Source organism: Triplophysa rosa, linkage group LG3 (assembly GCF_024868665.1).
Source record: "Triplophysa rosa linkage group LG3, Trosa_1v2, whole genome shotgun sequence".
NCBI classification, from domain to species: domain Eukaryota; kingdom Metazoa; phylum Chordata; class Actinopteri; order Cypriniformes; family Nemacheilidae; genus Triplophysa; species Triplophysa rosa.
In genome coordinates, this window is record NC_079892.1 from 14,909,703 (window position 1) to 14,934,527 (window position 24,825).

The window sequence follows — 24,825 nt, forward strand, 5'->3', positions numbered from 1 at the left end:
AATTATGCTAGGAAGTACTACGCACCATGCACACTAAAACTTTAAATTGCAATTATATATTTAAGATAAACATAAAACGTACTTTTATTAGTTCATATTTGTTTCTTTTTGGCCAACATTATGTCTAGTTAGTCCTCCAGTTAATCATGCATGCCCCCTACTGGTCAAAACTGGCACACCGTTCATGCGTGTATTCTTATGTGCTCTAATGATCAAACCAGTCTTACATTTTACACTGTTATTATGTAAAAAATACAGACAAAACTACACAATGTGTAAGTGAAATTGCGAGGTATATGATGGTCTGAAATTAAAATACAAAAAGAAGTAAAAAATAATAATGACACAACTGAAATAGGAAACGCTTACAATTATTATGATATCAATTATGGCAAAAATACAAAAAAGCAGTTGTTATTAAAAGTAAATTAAAGATGAAAAGCCAATTTACACAAGGAAAACAGAAAATAAATAAAAACATTTCATCAAAAAACAAATCTATCTGAAATATTCCGCTTTGAAATGTTAGGCTCTTCCCCATCCGTCTCCCTCTGGAGATGTTGGCACCCTTCCTGGCATGATTCCTCAGACGCGCCCGGGTGTTTGGCACGACCCCTCTCCTGAATCACAGTTGCCTCGTGCCATCTGACCGCGGGCGCCGTACAGACACATGGGCACGGCGAGAGGGGGCGGGGATGCATCTGGTTGAACCCCAGGAGACTGAGGGGCCCAAACTCTCTGTGGAAATGACCCCTCACGAGGATTCACCTTGAGAAGGCACTGACCTCTTGCCAGCCTGACAGCTATTACATTAGAGAGAGAGGCCAGTGACCTCATCTCAGATCACTCGTAATGTAAACTTACACTCCTGCCTTTAATTTCTCTTTCTCTGCTCTCTCGCCGTCCTTAAATAGAAGGAATGAAATTGTGCACAAAAAGAAAAAATCTTACGAACACCGAGTTCAGATTCGGCATCAAAGAACATCAAGCCCTCATTTTTCCATTTAATTAAACAACTTCCTCAAAAATTTTTAAAGTCAAACTACAGCGCCTTTGATCTCTGCAGTCAGAAAGAAGACGATGAAGAGAGAAGATTCACTTTTAAAAGTAATGCTGATAGTTTAAACATTTTCGCGGGGGGAGTTCAAAAGTCATTTATGAATTCTGCTGAATTCAAATCAAGAAAAGGGAATGTAGGTTGTTAACTAGTCACAAGTCATTCATCTTGTCTAACATCTAGCAATAAAACTAATCTAATGGGTATGTATGTATCTGACTTATTGTCTCTCTCTCGGTCATTCTGTCTGTCTGTCTGTTTCTCTGTCTGTCTGCCTGTTTCTCTGTCTGTCTGTCTGTTTCTCTGTCTGTCTGCCTGTTTCTCTGTCTGTCTGTTTCTCTGTCTGTCTGTCTGTCTGCCTGTTTCTCTGTCTGTCTGTCTGTCTGTCTGTCTGCCTGTTTCTCTGTCTATCTGTCTGTCTGTTTCTCTGTCTGTCTGTCTGTCTCTCTCTCTCTGTCTGTTTCTCTCTCTCTGTCTGTCTGTCTCTCTGTCTGTCTGTTTCTCGGTCTCTCTGTCTGTCTGTTTCTCGGTCTGTCTGTCTGTCTCTCTCTGTCTGTATGTCTGTTTCTCTCTCTCTGTCTGTCTGTCTGTTTCTCTGTCTGTTTGTTTCTCTGTCTGTCTGTCTGTCTGTTTCTCTGTCTGTCTGTATGCCTGTTTCTCTGTCTGTCTGTCTGTCTGCCTGTTTCTCTGTCTGTCTGCCTGTTTCTCTGTATGCCTGTTTCTCTGTCTGTGTGTCTGTTTCTCTGTCTGTCTGTTTCTCGGACTGTCTGTCTGTCTCTCTCTTTCTGTCTGTATGTCTGTTTCTCTCTCTCTCTCTCTCTCTCTCTCTCTCTCTCTCTCTCTCTGTCTGTTTCTCTGTCTGTCTGTCTGTTTCTCGGTCTGTGTCTGTCTGTCTGTCTGTCTCTCTCTCTCTGTCTGTCTATCTGTTTCTCTGTCTGTCTGTCTGTTTCACTGTGTGTGTGTCTGTCCGTCTGTCTCTCTCTCTTTCTGTATGTCTGTCTCTCTGTTTCTCTGTCTGTCTGTCTGTCTCTCTCTCTCTGTCTGTCTATCTGTTTCTCTGTCTGTCTGTCTGTCTGTTTCACTGTGTGTCTGTCCGTCTGTTTCTCTGTCTGTCTGTCTGTCTCTCTCTCTCTTTCTGTCTGTTTGTTTCTCTGTCTGTCTGTCTCTCTGTTTCTCTGTCTGTCCGCTTGTTTCTCTGTCTGTCCGTCTGTTTCTCTGTCTGTCCGTCTGTTTCTCTGTCTGTCCGTCTGTTTCTCTGTCTGTCTGTCTCTCTGTCTGTCCGCTTGTTTCTCTGTCTGTCCGTCTGTTTCTCTGTCTGTCCGTCTGTTTCTCTGTCTGTCCGTCTGTTTCTCTGTCTGTCTGTCTGTATGTCCGTCTGTTTCTCTGTCTGTCTGTATGTCCGTCTGTTTCTCTGTCTGTCTTTCCATATGTTTCTCTGTCTGTCTGTTTCTCTGTCTGTTTCTCTGTCTGTCTGTTTCTCTCTCTGTTTGTTTCTCTGTCTGCCTGTATGTCTGTCTGTCTGTTTCTCTGTCTGTTTCTCTGTCTGCCTGTATGTCTGTCTATCTGCTTCTCTGTCTGTCTTTCCGTCTGTTTCTCTGTCTGCCTGTATGTCTGTTTCTCTGTCTGTCTGTCCGTCTACAGTGTCTGTCCGCCTGTTCATCTGTCTGTCTGTTTCTCTGTCTGTCTGTCTCTCTTTCTGTTTGTCCGTCTGTCTTCATGGTCTGTCTTGGATACCTGTCTGTTTGTCTGTAATATTGTTTATCTATCTGTATATCTGTTTCCCCTTCAAATCATTCTGTCTGCCTGTCTGCCAGTCTGTCTGTCTACAGTGGCTGTCTGACTGTTTCTCTGTCTGTCTGTCCGTTTATCTGTCTGTCTGTCTGTTTCTCCATCTGTCCGTCTGTTTGTCTGTTTATCTGTCTGTCTGTCCCTCTGTCCATCCGCCTGTTTCTCTGTCTGTCTGTTTATATGTCTGTTTCTCCATCTGTCCGCCTGTTTTTATGTCTGTCTTTTCTCTGTCTGTCTGTCCGTCTGTCTTCATGGTCTGTCTTGAATACCTGTCTGTTTGTCTGTATTATTGTTAATCTATCTGTATATCTGTTTCCCCTTTAAACCATTCTGTCTGCCTGTCTGCCAGTCTGTCTGTCTACAGTGTCTTTCTGTCTGTCTGTCTGACTGTCTGCCTGTGTAGCGTATCTGTTTGTCTGTTTTTATATAGCGTCTGTCTGTTTGTCTGTCTGTGAATAGAATATTTCTGTCTGTCTGTGTGTGTGTGTACAGTGTCTGTCTTTCTGCCCATCTGTCCTTTACAGTATCTGTCTTTCTGTCCATCTGTCCGTGTACAGTGTATGTCTGTCTGTGTACAGTACCTGTCTGTCTGTGTTGGCCTACAGTATCTGTCTGTGTGTGTACAATGTCTGTCTGTCTGTGTATGGTATCTGTCTGTATGTCTATGAACAGTGTCTGTCTGTCAGTGTATAGTTTCTGACGTCACTTCCTGTTTGCTGAGAGCGCGTGGTTTGAGTCGGAGCTCTTTCAAACTTATTCTTAATACATCGTTTATTCTTGTTATATCTTAAGACTTGTGTTTTAAATTGTTATTCACCGAGGGTAAAACATATCCTTAAGTATATCCCATACCAAAAATCGTCCTTAAACGCACCGATAATTTATTTTTATCAGATCACTCGCTATTAGCCTCAGGCTGTTAGCATTCCCAGCCTGCCTGCTTACTGCTTAACACAGTGTTCTCATTATTACATCACTAATGGCTAATGTTTCAGATGTGTTTGTACCTCTGAGTGCAGATGAGGAAACGATCGCACTTCAGTCGGAACTGGAGGCTGTGGAGAAGCAGATCTAGGATCTACTAGAGAAGCAGACACGGCTGCGAGAACGTAAAACGGCGCTGGAAACATCCAGAGCTGACGCTCGCAAATCCGCGTTAAGTTTTCATCGCGATTTTAATACTCCTTCCACTTCTACTCCGCGTGTTTCTCTGCACAGAGCCCAGGCTTCGAGAACACGGTCAGCCCAAATGAACTTCACTCCTGCACCGGCACACCCACGGCGAAAGGCGCGAGCCAGGACTGGAGCGATGACCCAACCGCCGCCACCGGTCTTCGAGATCCCGACCAGGAACCGCTTTGCCGCCCTCTGCGAGACGGAATGCAACGCTGTGGTCATCGGAGACTCAATCGTCCGGAACGTACGCGCTTCCTCCACTAAAGGTAAGGTGCGCACTCATTGTTTTCCTGGCGCCCGTGTTCTTGATGTCTCTGCGCAGGTACCTGCGATCCTGAAGGGCGACGCTAACGTCAGAGCTGTCGTGCTGCACGCGGGGGTGAATGACTTCAGGATGAGGCAGTCGGAGATCCTGAAGAGGGACTTCAGGAGTCTGATCGAGACGGTACGCAACGCATCACCCACGGCGAGGATCATCGTATCAGGGCCGCTTCCTACCTACCGACGAGGGAATGAAAAGTTCAGTAGACTATTTGCTCTAAATAAATGGTTGATGTCATGGTGTATTGAACAGAAGCTGCTCTTTGTTAATAATTTTGATCTGTTCTGGGAGCGACCTAGGATCTACCGCCCTGACGGCCTGCACCCCAGCAGCATCGGAGCGGTTCTTCTGTCTGACAACATCTCAAAGACGCTACGCACCGCTTGACTACGTCTCCCAGCGGTAAGTCAAAACTTCAACCATAGTCTGTGTTCCTCCCACTCATCTGTTAGAAATGTTACTGCTTCGAAATGCATAGAGACTGTGTCTGTCCCCCGAATAATACTACAAAATAACAAAATAGCCAAATCACAGAGAAAAAATCTAATCGTGATTAAACCTGAGGACAATGTAATAAACGACCAAAACAAACTCATAAAGTTCGGCCTACTAAATATTAGATCACTAAATTCAAAAGCAGTTATTGTAAATGAAATGATCACAGACAACAGTTTTGATATACTTTGCCTTACCGAAACCTGGCTTAAACCAAATGATTATTACGGTCTAAATGAGTGATCCCCACCAAGCTACTGTTATATGCATGAGCCACGTCCGGTTGGTCGAGGTGGCAATGTCGCAACAATCTTTAGAGACTTTCTTACTGTAACTCAAAGAACGGAGCATAAATTTAAATCATTTGAAGTGCTTGCGTTGAACATAATTGTTCCAATTGACAGTAAAAAAACATTGCTTTCTTGTAAGTTGGCTACAGTGTATAGACCCCCTGGTCCCTACACTGATTTTCTGAAAGAGTTTGCGGACTTCCTATCGGACCTATTGGTTAACGTTGATAAAGTATTAATTGTCGGAGACTTTAATATCCACGTAGATAGTGCTAACGATGCATTAGCAGTGGCGTTTACAGAGCTATTACACTCTTTTGGAGTAACACAACACATCAATGGACCCACTCATCGATTTAATCATACACTAGACTTGATTATATCTCACGGAGCCGATCTAACCAATATAGATATTATACCTCAAAGCGACGATGTCACTGATCACTATCTTATAACATGTACACTGCGCACTGCAGAAATCAGCCGTTTAACTCGTTATCGACAGGGTAGAACAATTACCTCGACTACTAAAGATAGTTTCGCAAAGAGCTTGCCAGATCTGACTCCTTTAATAACCATACCAATAAATATAGAATCGCTCGATGACATGACCAGCAAATTGGGCACTATTTTCTCTAATACATTAGAAGCTGTCGCACCTATGAAGTCAAAAAAGATTAATGAGAAAAACGCAGCACCATGGTACAATAGCACCACTCGCGCCCTTAAAAGAGAAACACGTAAACTGGAGCGCAAATGGAAACAAACCCAATTAGAGGTCTTTAAAATTGCGTGGAAAGAGAGTGCAAACTGTTATAAAAAGGCACTAAAAGCAGCAAAGGCTGAGCACCTCCGTAACCTCATAGAAACTAACAAAAACAATCCAAGGTTTTTATTTAGTACAGTTGCTAAACTAACAAATAAACAGACTTCACCTGACCTGGGTATTCCGCCGCACCTTGGTAGCAATGATTTCATGAATTTTTTTACAGAGAAAATCGAAAACATACGAGACAAAATAGTAAAAACTCAACCTCCAAGTCTGTCCTATAAATTAGTACCAACCATCGCCCCAAAAGAAAGGCTACAGTGTTTTTCACCTATAAAACAGGAAGATTTAATTAAACTTATTGCAACATCTAAACCTACAACTTGCTTATTAGACCCCATACCAACTAAATTATTAAAAGAGTTATTACCCGTTGCAATTGAGCCCATTTATAACATTATCAACTCGTCAATTAATCTAGGCCATGTCCCAGGAGCCTTTAAACTGGCCGTCATTAAGCCTCTTATCAAGAAACCAAACTTAGACCCCAATGAACTAGGAAACTATAGACCGATTTCAAATCTCCCTTTCCTGTCTAAAATACTAGAAAAAGTAGTGTCCACTCAGTTGTGCTCTTTCTTACAAAATAATGACATACACGAAAAATTCCAGTCAGGCTTTAGACCGCATCATAGTACTGAAACTGCGCTCGTTAAAATTACAAACGACCTGCTTATAGCATCAGATAAAGGTAACATCTCACTCCTAGTCCTGCTCGACCTTAGTGCTGCGTTCGATACTGTAGACCATAAAATACTTCTAGATCGCTTACACAATTATACCGGTATTCAGGGACAGGCACTACAATGGTTCAGATCTTACTTATCAGACAGACATCAATTTGTCCATTTAAATGGGGAATCATCAAATCTAACGCAAGTAAATTATGGATTACCTCAGGGATCGGTTTTAGGACCCTTGCTATTCTCCATATACATGCTGCCCCTTGGAAACATTATTAGAAAACATGGAATTAGCTTCCACTGTTATGCAGATGATACTCAGCTATATATCTCATCAAGACCAGATGATTCCTTCCAACTATCCAAATTGGCAGAGTGCATCGACGATATAAAGCATTGGATGACTTGTAATTTCCTTCTTTTAAATTCTAATAAAACAGAAATATTACTTATCGGACCAAAGACACGTGAGCAGAATATTTCGGATTATGACCTGCAAATTGAAGGCTGCACTGTTACTCCAACAAATACAGTTAAAGACCTTGGCGTTATATTAGACAGCAACCTGTCATTTAAAAATCACATCTCAAATGTCACAAAAACAGCCTTCTTCCACCTTAGAAATGTTGCCAAATTGCGAAATATTTTATGTGTGGCTGACGCAGAGAAGCTTATTCATGCATTTGTGACCTCAAGACTTGACTACTGTAATGCACTGCTTAGTGGTTGTCCTGCATCATCAATAAACAAACTACAGTTAGTTCAGAATGCAGCTGCCAGAGTTCTAACCAGGTCCAGAAAATACGATCACATAACCCCAATGTTATCAACCCTTCACTGGTTACCCATTAAGTATCGTATTGACTTTAAAGTTCTTTTAATTACTTATAAAGCCTTAAACGGTTTAGCCCCTACCTACATAACAGAGCTTCTACCACACTACAACCCATCACGCTCTCTAAGATCTCAAAACTCCAGACTTTTGATAACACCTAGAATAACTAAATCCACCAAAGGGGGTAGAGCTTTCTCATACGTAGCACCTAAACTCTGGAATAGCCTCCCCGATACTATTCGAGGGTCAGACACACTCTCCCAATTTAAATCTAGATTAAAGACACATCTTTTCAGCCAAGCATTCACTAATACATAGCTAATGAACAGCAGCTACGCTAATTATTCTCTTTCTGTTTCTGCCCTCGCCTCGGGATGCCCATCCCGAGGTAGGGAGAGATTCCGCCAGGCCCAGATGAACGTCATATGCCCATCCACAACTAGAGATTACGCCAGCTACATCGGAAAATCCCGTGCCATCCTCCTGCGAGAGCCTGCGGACTGACTGACCATCCCAGCTCCATCCAAGGCAATTCCATCACCACCCAAGAAAAAGGCGACCATCTGGCCGGCCCAGCTCAGACAATTCCATCCCCAACCGAGAGCAAAGACGGACTACCTGTCACATAAATGCTAAATTTACAATACTTGGTATTTAATGCTAAACTTACATCACACGACAGCAGTTTGAAGTTATGGCTGCACTCAGTGACTTTGATTGGAGGTAGCTGGGTGGGTGTTGTAGGGAGTGGGGGGGCTTGTTGGTTGTGGTTCGGGGCGTTTCATTTGTTGGGACTGTGTGGGTCTGGTCTGGTTGGTCTTGTTTTGTGGTCGATGTCGGACAACAGAGGAATAAAGTTAATTATGCCATTACTACTTTTCCCTGGTTGTCCCTCTGTTGTCTGTTGTTGACCACGGAATGGGACCGGGTTGGACCTGCACGGTTTCGGCGGGTGGGGCTTCCTGGGTCGCGGCTCGTGGGCTCTCCCTGTTCTTCGTGGACGTTGCTCGGTGGCTTTGGTCGGGGTCACTGAGTGCAGCTATGACACGTCAGAGGAGATCTGGCCCTCCCGGCTGAGCCTGGTTTCTCCCGAGGTTTTTTTTTCTCCATTATTCAGCATTGGAGTTTGGGTTCCTCGCCACAGCAGAGCAGTGCAGTGTTGGCTTGCTCACCGGGAGACTGCATTTATTTATTTATTCATTTATTTATTAGATATTATTTATTATAATGATCTTGCTTGGTCTATAAACACCATGCACTGTGCTGTGTTTTACCTTTCTGTGTTTTTCTTATTTGCTCTTGTAAAGCTGCTTTGGAACAATGCACATTGTGAAAAGCACTATATAAATAAAATTGAATTGAATTGAATTGAATATAGTGCCTGTCTGTCTATGTACAGTGTCTGCCTGTATTTGTATGATTTCTGTCCGTCTATCTTTATACAGTATCTGTCTGTGTGTCTATGTACAGTATCCGTCTGTCTGCGTGCAGAATTTGTCTGTCTGCAGTATTTGTCTGTCTGTCTTCCTGCAGTCCCCTGCCTCCTCCTCTGTGGAGAGGTGAAATCACACACCAAAAGAATATTCTCCTTGTTCAATAGCAGCAAACGTCGATGACATTCTCTGATCATTAATTTCCCACCCAATCCTAAGGTAATGTATGGACACAGAGAGGCTTGTTCATCTCCAATAAAAGCTTTTCTTTACCACTTTATCTGAAACATCCTCAAAGGTTCACAACACAAAATATTAATGACCTCTGTCCCTAAAAGAGCCATTTCTCACAGAGGCAGCCAGAAGAAAGAAAACAAAGTGAAGAGAGAGACAGGAGTGGGATTCACAGCGCACAGCAAAAAATCTTAGAGAGTTATGAATCTGGTCAGTTTGAGTTTGCAGAAAGAAACAGGACAGATGAGTCAAGGATTCGGAGAGACTTTGTTTCTATGTGCTGTTCACAGGTATGATGGTGACATTGGGAAACTGACACACAGCGGTCAATTAAAAGCCTTGGATGGGCTTCTCAAAATCGAAAGATCCAATCAGATGGTTTTGGATCATCACGAGTCACAGTGCACGTCGTGTTTAATCTGTCTAGTGGAAAACAAAGTTGTGTTGACAATTTTACACACTATTACAACAAAGGAGCTTTTAAGAAACAAAGTCTTTGCATTCGGCAAAGACTACAAAGATTATGCTGCTAAATTTAAAATGCTATATTTTACCCTGTTTTGTATCGTCCATTGTTCAGTCGAGTTGCACATGTGCTTCTCTTGAGGTGCCATATTTGTGGGGCACAAGAAGATGCATTTCATTTGGGTTAGGATGACACCTCTGAAGATAGCTGCCCGTATAGACAACAGACTCAAGAGCAGCCCAGTAGACTTTAAAACAAATTTAGTTAGTGTGTGCTGAAGCTGTGCTGTAAGAGTAAGCGGGCAGGTATGAATGTGGCTAATCATGTTTAAGTGTAACGTGCAATCAATGCATGAATGCATTAAGCGGGTGTAGTGGGGCGAGCTGGGCGGCCACTGTAAGATGCATTGCACAGATGATTGGGCACAACGAGCCACAGAAACACGATCAATAGCAGATATAGTGTGTAAACCCAAGAGGAATGGTAAACACCAATGAGACGGGGGGAATTGTTTCACCTCCTGTGTATCGGACGAAGCCGTGTTGTTCACGGTGCTACTACCAAATATCCTCTATATGGAGATTTGGTTTGGTTTAGATGTCCTGAGTAATCCTCTAGAGGCTTACATATTTATTATATACACCGAGTGTCTCTAATATGCAAAATGTTCTTCACATTTTACATATGAGAAAAGTTTTGAATTGATTCTGAACGAAACGCACTCAACATTCCATTTCTCTCTACAGTATTTATACAGGCCATACACAGAGCTCTGTGACTCATGCACGAGCGTGCACGCGGACCAGACGGCATTAGATCGCTTACACTGACCTTTGACCCTTCGCCATTACAATGAGAATTATGTAACTCGATAATGCACATTAAAAGCATTCGGCTCTCTGACGTTAAAGCGAGAAGCGGGTTGAAAACAGCTGTTAACTCTTCTGTTTAGACCCTTTAGTGTTTATTCATCTGAGCTCGACCCCTTTAAAAAGACTGTGGCGGTAAAAGCGGCTTTGATTTTTAATACTGAGCATTTGAAAAGCTTTCGTAAAAGTCATATTTTTATGCATTAGATTGAAACTGTATTACGCTGGAGTCGTTTTGGCTGGTTTGTGTATGTAATGGGTGTTATTATAGGTATAGTGAAACTAAAATGAAAACTATTGATTTAAAACAAATGAAATAATGCAGTTTAAAAAAATAAATGTCAAACAAATAACACACTAAAAATGAAAATGAAATGTGTGCATAAAAAACAAAATGAAAAAAAAGTAAAATATAACAATAAAAAATAAGACAATAAATAATAATAAAAAAACATGAACATAAAATTAAATTAAATGTGCCCATGATAAAAAACCTAAACAAAACTACAAACAATGTTTAAAACAAACTAAAATAAAAAAATCAGTCACACTCCAGTATAGGGGGCAATTCTCGCCATAAACAAACCATTAACTACGACTTTTTCCCCAATAAACGCTTAATTTTCTGCTTATTAATGGTTAGTAAGGTAGTTGTTAGGTATATGTATGTAGTATATGGTCATGCAGAATATGTGCTTTATATAAATACTATTAAACAGCCAACACTATATGGCAATAATAGGCATGCTAATAACAACTAGTTAATAGTGAGAATTGTCTCCTATACTGAAGTGTAGGGCTGGGCGGAAAGACGGAATATTCCGTTACCGCGGAATAAAATGTCAACCGTAAGAGATTTTTCTATTCCGTGTATTCCGCGGAATGTAAATAAGTAGGAGTGGTTAACTCGGCGCTCTGAAAAAAACTAATGAATTAATCCACCCGTAACAAATGAACGTATCAAACATTCTTTTGACCTTCTTTCAGTCTGTAGTTTAGTGATCCGCTCCAGTCCGGCGCTTCTCTTACCCGCAGTGCTCGTGCAGGGATCTGCGCGATGAAATGTGCGATGATGCTCGCGAGCGCGTGAGCGCTTTGATGTGACGCGCTTCTACCTCCAGTTTTGGGAGACGCGTGAGGAGTCACCAGAGACGTGCAGTGCAAAAACAAGCCCGAGAATAAACAAACCTAAAGACAGAGAGTTGCAACACACTAAAATTGCTCATCTAATAGAGAGTGAAGAACGATAAAGACCTACAGTACAGACCCCATGAACACCAGTTTATAACACTAGTCATATACTGTGCTCTCATTGTTTGTGCATATTCATACTTTATTGTTATATATGTTGTCTCTCTTCCTACTGTACACATATGATATAGCCAGAAGATAAATATGAATAAATAATACATCTGATTATCAGAACTTAATTTGATATCTTTAGTACATTTTCATAACTTAATAAATAAATTAGTTAAATCAATTTAAGAAAAATGAGGTATAAGAAATAGAATTATAATGGGAGATTGTTTCATGAAATATATCGTTACCGTGAAATAAAATTACTCATTCCGTGAAATAGATTTTTGGCCATTCCGCCCACCTCTACTGAAGTGGTACCAAAAAAATCATTTTAGTGTGTGTGCTCAAAGTATTTCGTAACATTCGCGTTCCTATGTATTTGCTTGTTGATCAAACAGGAAGTGACCCGTTCCTCACCCGTGAGCTTGCTTTTGCACCATAGGTCAAACCCTTTAGTTTTTCTTGATCTCAGCATCATCATCATTCCAACAAAAACATCATTCAGGCTGAAATCCTCAGCTCCGAGGGTCTCAGGGGTGGAAGAGGTATCCGAGCGGGCAAACAGGAAGAGGCTCTATCAGAGGCAGACACTATAAGACAGTCTTACCGATCTGATGCTTGAACCTACACATGCATGTTCCTGATGCTACGGCAGATGATGTGTGATCTTTTCCCTTCTTCTGTTTCGCATGTCCTCCAGAGAAAGAGAGAGAGACAGCTACATGTTTTGAAAATGATTAGTAGCGGGCGAGTTATTGAGTGAGCGGCTGCGTTTAAGTGAAACTGATGAAATGGGAGTGTGTGCGTGTTGACGGCAAGAGTGTGTGTATAAGTATGCGTAAAGGGGTGAAAGGTTAATCCCTATTGATTCAGCAGCAGTCTACATACAGCACCGCTGGGAGACAGTCGCCTCTGTTGGCAATCAGCTAGCACAAATACATGATAAATCTTACTGTCTGCGGCCACTGATCGGTGCAGGCCAAGCCTGGCTTCTAAACACAGAGACACTAGTAAACAGCCACAGAGGCGACGTGCAAACCGTTAACTCCATCTGGTTAACCACAGGCTGAAGAATAGTCAGCAGTAGAGAACATATGTGGGGAAATAACATGAGGTGTGGGCGTGTTCGGATGCCTTCAGGGTCCAAAATGAGCATTTGCCGCATGGCAAATGAGAGTAAACATTTGGTGACCTAATACACACTTTTTTTATGTACTTCCTTTCGGATTTTGTCTGTCTCACGTTTTTTCTTGATGTAATAATAGACATGGAATGGTGAGATGAGCGTGGAGCACTCCCTGTGCATTCAAAAATTTCACTCATCACAACTTGTCAACTGTTGAGCAATACAAAAAAAAGTACAAGAGTGTCAACTATCTACCAATAACTGCCAATTACACAAAAAATCTTTTACACTCACATCCTTTGCTTGGACAACTATAGTGCTTTTTCAATTTTAGCAAAAAACAAACATTTTAACGCACAAAAAATTGTGTTTGTTTTTATATGAATTTCCATGCAGTTTACAACAAAAATGAAAAAAATATATTTTTATAGAAACGAGAATACAGTCAAGAATGCAACCCAGTCTCACGGCAGTTTGTGGTATAAGCACGAAATTTGGAATCTATCGTTTTGTGGACATGGACACAAATTTTCCTCTTTTTTTTGTGTCACTTAGCACGACTTTCAATACACAGGCCGCGTATAGCCTATATATTTATAACCTGATATCAAAGGAAGTACATATTTTAGGATGTGGCTAACCAATACCTTACCTCACCCCAAACCCTAAAATCACTGCCTCAAAGGGAAATTTTCATAAAAACGTGAGTTTCAAAAGGTGGCAAAGCAACGATAAACGGTCACCTTAACCCCACCCCTAAACCTAACGTCACAGGGGAAAAGCCAAATCATAACAAAACATACAAATGAGATCGTTGGAATTCACACGAATGAGGCACCTGGTAAAATAGGCATGAATTCCCATCAGATTGCGTTGATATATATTTATACATATGAAAGATACCGCATATTAAAATACGTTAAGATTGACACTTGTGCTGATTGACACAAAAAGAGGGGGAAATTCGTGTCCATGAACACGAATCAATAGATTACTGTTCGTGACAATGTCACGAATTCCCGTGAGACTGTGTTGCAAGAATGGTGCAAACCCCTTTTAAACATTTTGCTCCAGTGTTGGGTGTTGTGGTTGTTTGCCACGGCATTACTGTGATGTTGCTAGGTGGATGGTTGAAAAGTCAAAATAGCCCATATCTCAAGTCTCTCTGCCAAGTCAACTCTTTCCTTTAACGTAAAGATCTTTCACAAATTGACAAAGTCAACTTGTTTAAAAAATAACGTACGGCCGGTAACGGTTCTCAATTCACCTGCCTTTTGTAAGTGTGGCTAAATAACACTGCGAGCCCCATCTCAACATGTACGGTGGTACATGTGCAGTGTTGGGTGTAACTAGTTACTAAGTAATTAGTTACTGTAATTTAATTACTTTTCCCTTGAAAGTAAGTAAATTCTCTTTTCCCTTCTGTAATTTAATTACAGTTACTTCTGATGTAATTAAACTAAATACTTTGTGTAATATGTGTGTGCAATAGTGGAATTTACATAAAAATCCAAAGTCTAACTTTAAAATCTGTTCTTTAATGTATAATTCTCACATTTGTAATACTTTGGTCAGTTAATAATACTACTTTATGTAGTTTAATGTTATTTATTTGAATGAATTAAATAAGCCGTTTCATGTCTATCCTTCAATCACTTAACTAATCAAGGTTGATATAAGATATAGAAAGTAATAAGTAATTAAATACTTTTTGGAGACAGTAATTTGTACAGTAATCTAATTACACTATTGAATATGTAATTAGTAACTAGTAATTAATTACTTTTTCAGAGTAACTTACCCAACACTGTACATGTGTAACCGCACCCTATCTGACTGGCCCCAAACCGGCCAATGGCTGATCAATGTCAGAGAAGCAAGAAGATCAATCTCCAACAATATTATCAGCCTCATTTCGTCAAATAATTTCTCATCAACAATTACCCTCTCTTGTTATGAGGTGAACACTTTCATAGATATTTAATAAGCAGTGGTGAAAGCTGAGGGGTCGCTGAAGGTCGTGGCCTCTCGTTACAAACCCAGACGATCATTACAAACCAAATAAACCCACGGCACGCAAACGGCAATTAGCAAAATGAACGGCGGCACTGATAAAGTCATCTGTAAGCTATTGGATGATCAATGATGAACAAAATATATGCAGCTAGATTTGAGATGAAACTGCTCGGAATTTCATTTCAGGCCCAATGTGTCTCTTTGGGACGGTTGGAGAAACATAATGTAATAATGTTTGCCAAATCAATAATAATTCTCTCTCTTTCTACCTCAATATCTTTCTTTCTCTTGGTTTTCTTTTCCGTTCGCCATTCGCCGCTTTCTTTCGCGTGCGCTCCTCTCCGTTCCCTCCCTCTCTAATCCGATCATGCAGGGAATAAGTGTATGCACCATGAACACATTTAATTTTCCCAGTTGGTTTTCAGCAGGCCTAGAGGTGAGGTTTAATAAGGATCAATGGCACTTTATCTAGGACAGGACCCACTTCACAGCATGCAAATTAAACACCAACACTTACAGAAGAAAGAGGGGAAAAAAGGAAAAGAAATGGATTTAATTAAAAAATGTAGAACCACGGGCTCTGGGAATTCAATTAAAGGATTTATGCAAAGGTTGGCTAGCTTTTGGTGTTGCAGTTACTGTTTGTATAATGAGCTTTTCATATTAAAAATCAATAGGTAATCTAGGGTGGGAGATCAACTGCTTACGTACATTTTTGAAATCAATTTGAAAAATAGTCCATCAGCCGCATGTCACGAAAAGCAGGCCTGGTTGGATCTGGAAGCTTGATTTTAGGGAAAGCAGTCAGGAATTCTGGTATCGTGAGGATATACGAGTGAGGGGTTGCCAGGTTTGCGATCTAAATGACACGTTTATTCCAGAAAGCTAAATATGGTTACTTCCTTTATATGATTTAATTTATTTGCGGTACTAAGGTTCAGTCTAAATAATATGTTGATTGTCAAAGCTGAGGCCTAGGGGTTAACACATTATACTCTGAAACACTGAGCTGTGGTGCTCAGGTTTGAATCTGGCTCATGGTAATCTTAGGATGCGCTCACATTATTTTTGTAATCACGAATTTCCAATTTACAGACAAACAGTAAAAGAGCAATTCCAGCGTTATGGATGTGACCTTCGCAGTCAAAACTTGAAATATAAAGTCTCAGACAATGTATTTATTACCAACATATTGATACTTTTATAATCTCTAAACCCCTGTTGATAGAGTCTAGACATCAGAAAATATCAAGTTATACATTTAAGATTAGGAAAATGTCTTGGAAAATACATGTGGATGTGCCAAAAAAAGCATGTTTTTGAGAGACCCTAACCGCATACTTGTAGGATTTCTGTGAATTAAAATGCACAAAGCAGAAAAAATAACAGCCAACAAATGTAGAAGGGGTGACACTTCATAAAATAAGAATTATATTTTAGTTTTAATTTTCATGTAATCATTTATGAGGAATTTGGACCGTTATGGATGTGACAATTCTTAAAGCGAAACTTAACTGACTGAAGAAATCATGCTTAAATATAAATTAATAAAAGGATTGCTAAACTTTTGATAGACCTCATGTGGATATTTAAATCACTAAATATTGATGTCTGTGCTAAAAAAAAGAATCACTTTGAACAGCATTTTTTTATTTTCTCTCCACTACATCATGAAAAAACAAGACACTATTATTATTATTGAAATTGTTATTAATATTTGTGTGTAAAACCTGCAAATAAATGTTTTCACCAAAAAACATGAATAATAATGAAGTATGCATGTGAATTTATTTAGAAGTTTTTGAATCAACTAAATTGAGCAATTCGAATTCATCAACAATAGGATGAGGTATCAATATATGTACGGTGTAAATGCTTACACACCTGTTGTGAATCTTGCAAAAAGTTAAAGCATGCAACTTTTATATCGTTGCTGCCTCTCTGAGTCTTGGATGTCTAACTTCACTTTTTTCAGGAAATGGAAACAAACGCTGTAATTTTTAAACGATTAAATACTGTGCTGTCAAAGTTGATGAGCACATTTTTAATACTTTTGATTGGTTAGATATTTGCACAACCCATTGACAACCATAAAGGCTGCTTAATAACAATTATGATTCATGTCCAAATGTAAAAATCATGAAATATGGAGATATGATGTCTCAAAAGACAGCAGCGATATCCAAATAAGTACACACAATTATTATCAAATGAGATCCAATACGACAAAATAATGCTGTGGCTTTTCAGCTGTCTGTCCCATCACTACTCAAACCGACAGAATCTTCTAGAATGAGGCGGAATCGTTCTCAGTGTGAGTCAATGGAAGCCATCGTCTCTATTCACTAGCATTCACATTGGATGTGATCTGGAGATCTGATGGTCTTTAGAAGAACATGGCATTAGCTCTGTGTGCTCAGATGGATGGGCCGCCGTGTGACTTTGACTGGGGGTCAAACGAGAGCGACATGACAGCTGCCGGGCTCGCCTGAACGCTGCCTGCTCGCCTCTGATTGGTCCTTTATCGATTCCGACACCTTCCTGGCCACATCAGCTGATCAAGCAATAAACTACTGGCTCGGTTTCTTTCAGCACAGCGAGTTGCTCACTCCGAAGAGGCGCAAGCGTGTACGTGTGCGGTTGCCCGTAGGCCGACACTTTATTTGAATGAAATGATGTGTCTTTGTAGACTATAATCCTGGTAATAGGATTGAGTTAAGACACACATGTCAATACAAGCAAATAGGATTGCGTGCTTTTAGGTCTGAGATTGTCTTCTAGGCTCGTAATGGGTAACACGGTGGGAGGGGGGGGATGGAGAGAGAATGAAGTAATATCAAGCCAATCAGATTAAAGAATATAGTGTATTCAAGGTCTGATGTTCAGTTTTAACCAGAGTCTAATGCAGGACGAGGCGTTACACTGTTTACATGCAAAGTTCACACAGTCTGTGTTTTAAATCTGCTGTCTGCACGGTGGATCCAATTTAACAGCAAAAGGGCTGAACGGGTGCATTTCAATGTTAATAAAGGGGGAGGGGGGGGTTGCTGAACTTGGGTCCATGTCCTTGGATTCTAAATCCACCGTGGTCTAAAAAACCCATTGTTGAGTAAAATATGAACAAACACAACAGTTGGGTTAAATGAACCTAGATGATGTCCATAATTGACCACACAACACCCACAATAGATCATTAAACCCAATGGTTGGCTTTGTCTACATTTTAGGGTTAAATTTGGGTTAAAAAGCATTTTTTTGGCCGGGGTGGACAGCATATACGGGTTTCACTGTTGCATGTCTCCACCGATGCAAAGGCAGTTCCGTGGACATTTGGTAGTAAACCCAAAAAATGAGCCAAAAGGAGAACCACTTTCCCATCTCCTTCTCTTTCCGAGTTGTTACCTCCCCTAAACAATTCAAGCCAGTTATTCAACACACTTCTGGTACTTTAGAAGCCAAAACTTAAATGTGAAGGGAGACCAAAGAGGGCATGGCATCGACCACAAAAGGGCCAGATTGGTCATCACCCGCTCTGATGTATTGGATATATAAGTGTATCCTTCCAGGCAGAGCACTCTAGTAGAACCCGAGACGGCACGGGAGACGCCAGCGTTCTGGAAGGCTGAGTGAACCCGTTCTCCGTTCAACCTGTGGGTCCTAATCACCAATTATGAGCCTATTAGGGCTGCTGGCAGCTCATTGTGTCCCGCCGCAGCGGATGGGGCTCTGGGTGTAGACCTCTGCCCCGCTTCGCTCCGCTCCGCTGAGCGCCTGTCAGCCCAGGTTGAGCCGCCGCCGTGATAGGACCCGTGTACCGGCAGATAACAGTGCCTGACCTTACAACCGGTTACCGGGGGACGCTCGGCACGCCGACAGGGCTCATCGCAGTGCGACAGCGGTGGGATAAATCTGAGCCGCTTGGGGTGACGAGACTTCATTAAAGAAGAGCGAGAGAGAGCGGGTAATGCCTCTGTAGTGTACTAATAGAAGCAGAGCTCTCGTTAGCCGAGCGCCAGGAAAGATCCATCACCGGCATCTCCTTCTTTTACTCGGCTTACAAGGGGACCGAAAGCGAGAGAGATTTAGGCTCCCATAAGGAAGCTCTGGCAGCGGTCTCTCAGCAGGCCGGTTAAATTATCTCGCAGGCGAGACAGTTGCCAATGCACAGAGGAACTTGTTAAAGTCTCCCTTTTAGAGCAAACCGCCGGCTAATGTACGACTAGCGGGCCGTGGTCAAAAGTTCAGCCCCTGCATATGTGAAAAGGTAGCGGAGCGCCCGGGGCTGAATCCCGAGGAAAATAATTGCGCTAAACTGCTGAAAGCGTGCAGTCGGACGCCGGACTGGATCCCAACGAAGCGATTGTGATGAGGGTGGGCGTGACGGGGGGAGGAGGTGATTGGGCGGCTGTGATTTTCCCAGCAGCCTTGTGTCCCAAAGCATCAAGCAGCTATTAGATGCCACAATACCCAGCCATCTTAGAAATGTCAAACCAAACATGCTAAAACAGCTGTTTGACTACGCAAATTAAAAGGTTACAGGGGCGTCTGGGATGTACAGTACTTCGCGTAAAAAAATAACACAGGAAGAATCAATGACCTCACTCGACATTGACCAAAACATCAGACCAGCAATGCTTTAGGTTAAGCGGATAATAAAAAGTATTTTTGTAAAAAATCACTGTTAGCATAACCTGTCTGTAGAATCTGTTATTTTCAAGCATCATTCTTATCTTATTTTAATTTATGGCTGATAAACCTAAAGCTTTTTCACGAGTAAAATGTTATTAAATGACCTGTATAAAAAGTATTAAAAACTTGCAAAGGAAATTGCGCACAGAAATGTATCACGACCACAAAATGGTCAAACTGAAGAGTCCACGCTTAATACTGGTGACAATGCCGACGTATTTTTTTTTTTTGGTTGGTTGGTTGGTTTTTTTTCAAAAAAATGTTTTGAATGCTTCAAAACAAATTTCACACATAAAATAACCCAATATTTAATTAAGATGAATATTGAAGTTCATTAATTTCCTTTTTGCTTCGTAAAAATATAAGGCAAAAACTCAGTCCTTTTGCACATTAAGAGATGCAGATTCTCACACTCACAGACGTCTGTTTATCAGAGAACATCACTACTGTTATTCCACCCCATCAAATACTATAAAGAGACCACTTTATAATCATGAAGAGAAAATTACTCCACCCTTATCAAAGCTAAACACATCAGCATGGCCCTAATGTACAACTGCAGGCCAGAGACACACACACACAGAAAGAGAGAGAGAGACATGGAAAAAAAAATTTGATATACAGATTATGATTAGAGGACAGTCATGTGAATGAAAGCCTTCTATCTATCAGAGATTCACGCCTCGCCAATCATTTCAACCAAGTCAGCAAAACGGAAAAATTATCTAAAAATTACAAGATCATTGGATATATTCAGTTGAATGAATGAATATGAACTGCAACATACTCAAACTCTGTTTTTATCATATTTAATATTTTTATTTAATGTGCTATATTAAGAGTCAGAATATTAAAAAAGTAATATTAAAATAAATCCATACAACTTAACATATTGTTGTTGTTGCTGCTGTTGTTATTTATTATTATTATTATTGTTGTTTATAACTATTATTATTGCTTATTATTATTATTAGTAGTAGTGGTAGTATTGCTTTTGTTATTGCTATTATTATAGTTTATTATTATTATTATTATTTCCCCCATAGCTTATTTGGTTTCCTCACGCCAATACTGCATCAAGATGTTTGAAACCTCTACACTTTCAGAAACACTAAACTAAAAGGTGTCCCACTCAGCTGCTGTAAAACAGCAAAAATAAGAGGCATTATTCTAGATTTGCGCAGTTATAAATCACCTATAGCTTCTTGAGGAAGACAAAGACGTTTTACTGCGCTCGGGTATAATATTGTTTGAGGTTCTTCCTGTCAACATTATGCAGAGCTGTGCAACCTTGAACAATTACCCACAATCCCATATGAGACTGCAAGCAATTAAAACGATAGCATCTTCATAGCCTCATAACCAATAAATAAAATAACTGCACCCATTTGTGTTCAAGTCACTAATACTTGAAAAGGTTCAGGAGAGAGAGAGACAAGGATATACGTATAAAAAGAGAATAATAAATATATATATAAAGAAATACAATTAAAACCCCCAAATGATGAATACAGTTACAATGTTTCTGTTACTGATGACATGGGTGTATTATTTGCACTATGAATTGTGCTTTCCATCTAGATTTGGTTTAGTTTGAATGTCTTATTGTCCATTATATCTTGCAAATCTGCATTAAATGTTTATTCCTAAACACGATACATATTTACATGCTGAAAATGATGTAAGGTCTCTGCCACAGTAAGAGAATCGTAAAATCTAACCAAACGCCCTGTTGCACACAGACGTATATATCAAATATAACGGACAGTGGCAGATATGAGGGGTTTGAGTTATAACTGCATATATTCGTCCTCATCTATTTATAATCAGGTAATGATGAGCTGGCTTGAAATACTGAGCACACTACCGCAAATCCTGCCTTGAGAACTTAAAAAAAAATTAAAACAAAGAATACATCAAATGCATTGTGTGGCCTAAAGCATATCAGAGGCGGAAGGAAGGGCCGCAGGTGCGAGACAGGCAGATACTTTATGATTTATGAGGATGTTGAATTTTATAGTTTGTCTCTGTAAGTGTATATGACTGTCCTCTTCGGGCTAGAACAGCAGAGTGTTGCCTACAGGAAAATCTGCCCGTCTGATTTATTCAGCGCTGGGGTACACGAGCCGCACTACACACACACACGTGCAAAGGGACACGCACACACAAACTACAGGTCATTCCTGTTCAAGAATCAAAGCACGAATGAAACTTTTTTGGGCTACAAATAAATAAAAAAGGACTGCCTATTTAGTTATTGTTTGTATTTTTATTTAGCCACTATATTGTATCTGAATTGCAATGCTCTCTGTGTAGCCTAGCAGAGAAAGACAGGGCGTTTCCTTTAAACGGTTAAAAATGAATACAAATTAATAAATACAATTCTTCGTTTACGCCTCATGCTCAACCGCCACACCACAGCAGGTGAAAAAAGAAAAAAAATCAAGCTATTGTTCTTACCATGGACTTTGTGAAGGGTCGGGCAAGGGTGAAGAGCAACGTCATGAGCCACCAGCTGCGGTGGATGGAGGTGTACATCATATTCCCAGGATGCACTGCGTTACAGATGACGCCTTGGGGTGACATGCGGCGGTGGAGCTCGTTGGAGAAGAGGATGTTGCAGAGTTTGGCACGGTTGTAGGCCAGCATTGACCAGTACTCCTTCTGAGGAGGCGAGAGGAGATTCAGGTCCACCTTCCCACACGAGTCCACCAGATCTGTGAACCTTCAGCAACATTCAAGATATTATAAGAAAGAGATTATTAAAAAACTGTTTATAATTATCAATCGAAAAGGAAGAAACCACACTTCTTACTGATCCCAAATAGCCTTACCCATACAATGTATTGTTGATGTAAAATTTGTGTATTGTTAGTTGGAAATTTGTTTGGAAGCAAACTACTTCAGATATCTGAAATGTAAACGTTTTGTTTGAGACGGAATATCTAATGAAGAGAAAAACCAAGGTTGGGTCTTTTTAACCAAAATGATTGTATAATGCCTGATAAGGCCAGAAACAATTATGCAAGCAAGTAAATATTACCAATTTAACATTTAGTTTGATCTTAAAATGAAAATTATTTGATTATTTATTCACCCTCAAGTCATTCCAAACCTGTATGAGTTTCTTCTAAAGAACGCAAAAGAAGATTTTTTGTAACTAAACACCCCCATTGACTTCCATTGTATGGGTTCAAAACCATTTCTCAAAGTATCATCTTCTGTGATTCACTGAAGCACGAGTCATTTATATTGTAGGTTGTGTATCATATGTGGGTGAAAAAATGATGGCACAATTTGAATTTCACTTTTAAAGTCTGATTTCACCACTGGTAACTATAATAACAAAGTTCAAGTTTAGAAATCACCTTAAGAAATGTGAGCCGATGGAGAAATGAACTACATGAGCTTTGGCAGTCCAGGCCTGGCTTAATGCGCATCAAAGCCCTGACATGATGTTCTTTAATTGGCTCTGACTAAGCTGTTAAACGCCAGATGTTTGACAAGGGCCCTGAACGCAAGGTGTTGTGTTTTCCTGATGTGTCCTTGTGCGTATGTAAACAGTCCCAAGAAACTTCAGCTCAATAAACTGTCCCTCCCCTAGTGCGCCTCTGCGCCCACAATCGTGCTCGACGTTTACCTCTTAATTATGCGCTTTACACAACAGCCAATCAAAACATCACGTTCCCTGTGTGACAATCTCCGTGCGGCCCGTGTGCTGTTTGACACCTTACAACTCTGCTTGGGTAAACAACAACATCTGCAGGCGTCTTCTGTCGGGGGCGTAGCGCTCTTACAAACGCTAAAGGTGTGAACAGCGTGAGAGTGGGAAATTAGTTCATTCTATGAAAACAATGATAATAGTGTTTTAGCATAAGAATAGCCAAAGGTGGTTGTTGGTTTTGTGCATCTGAAAATCTACCCAATTATCATTAATGCTATAATCTATATTTTTATTGATAAAGTAGATTTTTTATCAAGATTATTGATACAAAAACAGATTACCTTTCCCTGGTCAGGGATGGATTACTCAGGGGCCAGTGCTCAGGGGCCCTTGACTACCATGAGCCCGAGGGGGCCCGGGGCTTCACGGTTGCGCCATCCAATTTGGTACAGAAAACCCAACAACAATGAAAACAAATGTTTATCTATGTTTAATATATGGGTCCCATAGCCTATACAAGGCCTCTGTGGATACCTGGTAAAAAATGAAATGATAAACAAATCATGGCAACATTTGATTGTATGTTTCTTTAACTTAAATTAAATTTAACTTAATAAAAATTAACTTAATTAAATTACAGCACATTGAAATTGCATTTTCTGAATCTTTTGCTTGATGATTTGATGTTTACAGACATTTGTGTCAAAGGGGCATTTTACGGTGAGAAATCATTTTTTATTTAATTGATGCATTAAATACGTGTATATTTGACAGTTAATTAAAGACGTGTGTTTCATATGCTTTCATTTGGTCCATTGTTGATTTTTCGCTGTGTAGCTAATATTAGACTTCTATAAACCCTGTACAGATTATTTTTAGCGTAGCGCAGGCCTGACGCGGAGTGAGAACGCTTTTAATATTCATGATCGTCTTAACTTTCTATAACTGTGAATGCGCAGCTGAGGGAAAGAATGGAAAAAAATGTGGGAGGGGGGCCCTTGGAGGTAACTGGCCCCGGGGACCTTTGAAGCCATAATCTGTCCCTGACCATGGTTTACAGTAAATCACTGTGAATTATGGTAAATTAAACTGTAAGTATATAATATTGAAATATAAGTTGAGCTGTCGAGTTTGATTTTGCTGGAAATATGTCATTTGACTTCAACCCACGATAAGTAATTTCAATTTTATGTTTAAAACAGAGATGGCAATAGAAATGCAAAACGCACAGATTGTACACTGTAAAAAAAGATGAAAAAAAAGAAAATTTGCAGCAGCTGGGGTACCAGGAATATACAGTAAAAAAACGTTCCCCCCGTAAAATAACAAATTTTTCCTAATTTTTATTTATTTTTCCGTAATTTGACGGTATTTATAAAACACATGAAAAATCTGCAGTAAAATTTCGTAAAATTACTGGGTTTTTTGGACACTATACGTCAAAAATTTGTGAAAAAAAAGATTAATATTTTGTAAAAAAAAAATTTACAGTGTAGATTTAAACAGAGTTTTTAGCTTTTTAAATATTTTCACCAAAAAATGTCATTCGGT

The 24,825-nt window shown here is 40.2% G+C and overlaps 2 protein-coding genes across 3 annotated transcripts in view; one reads left to right on the forward strand and one right to left on the reverse strand.

Annotated features, from left to right (window-relative positions):
- Nucleotides 1–24,825, reverse strand: part of wwox (WW domain containing oxidoreductase) — a 229,757-nt gene that overhangs the window by 125,877 nt on the left and 79,055 nt on the right. The window contains exon 8 of the mRNA XM_057330055.1: nucleotides 22,071–22,335. Coding sequence (XP_057186038.1) covers nucleotides 22,071–22,335 — 265 coding nt within the window. The remainder of the gene's footprint in view (nucleotides 1–22,070; nucleotides 22,336–24,825) is intronic.
- On the forward strand, nucleotides 3,983–8,716 carry LOC130551994 (uncharacterized). 2 transcript variants are annotated; one of them, XM_057330078.1, is made up of 2 exons: nucleotides 3,983–4,745; nucleotides 7,919–8,716. In XM_057330078.1, the coding sequence occupies exon 1, from the start codon at nucleotides 4,095–4,097 to the stop codon at nucleotides 4,728–4,730; it is 636 nt and encodes a 211-aa protein (XP_057186061.1). In that variant the 5' UTR covers nucleotides 3,983–4,094; the 3' UTR covers nucleotides 4,731–4,745; nucleotides 7,919–8,716. The 2 variants fall into 2 exon arrangements, with proteins under 2 accessions (XP_057186061.1, XP_057186060.1); XM_057330077.1 differs by having other exon boundaries at nucleotides 7,868–8,713.

Coding starts and splice junctions, on each gene's coding strand:
- LOC130551994 (XM_057330078.1), top strand. CDS start 4,095: ATGAACTTCACTCCTGCACCGGCACACCCACGGCGAAAGGCGCGAGCC.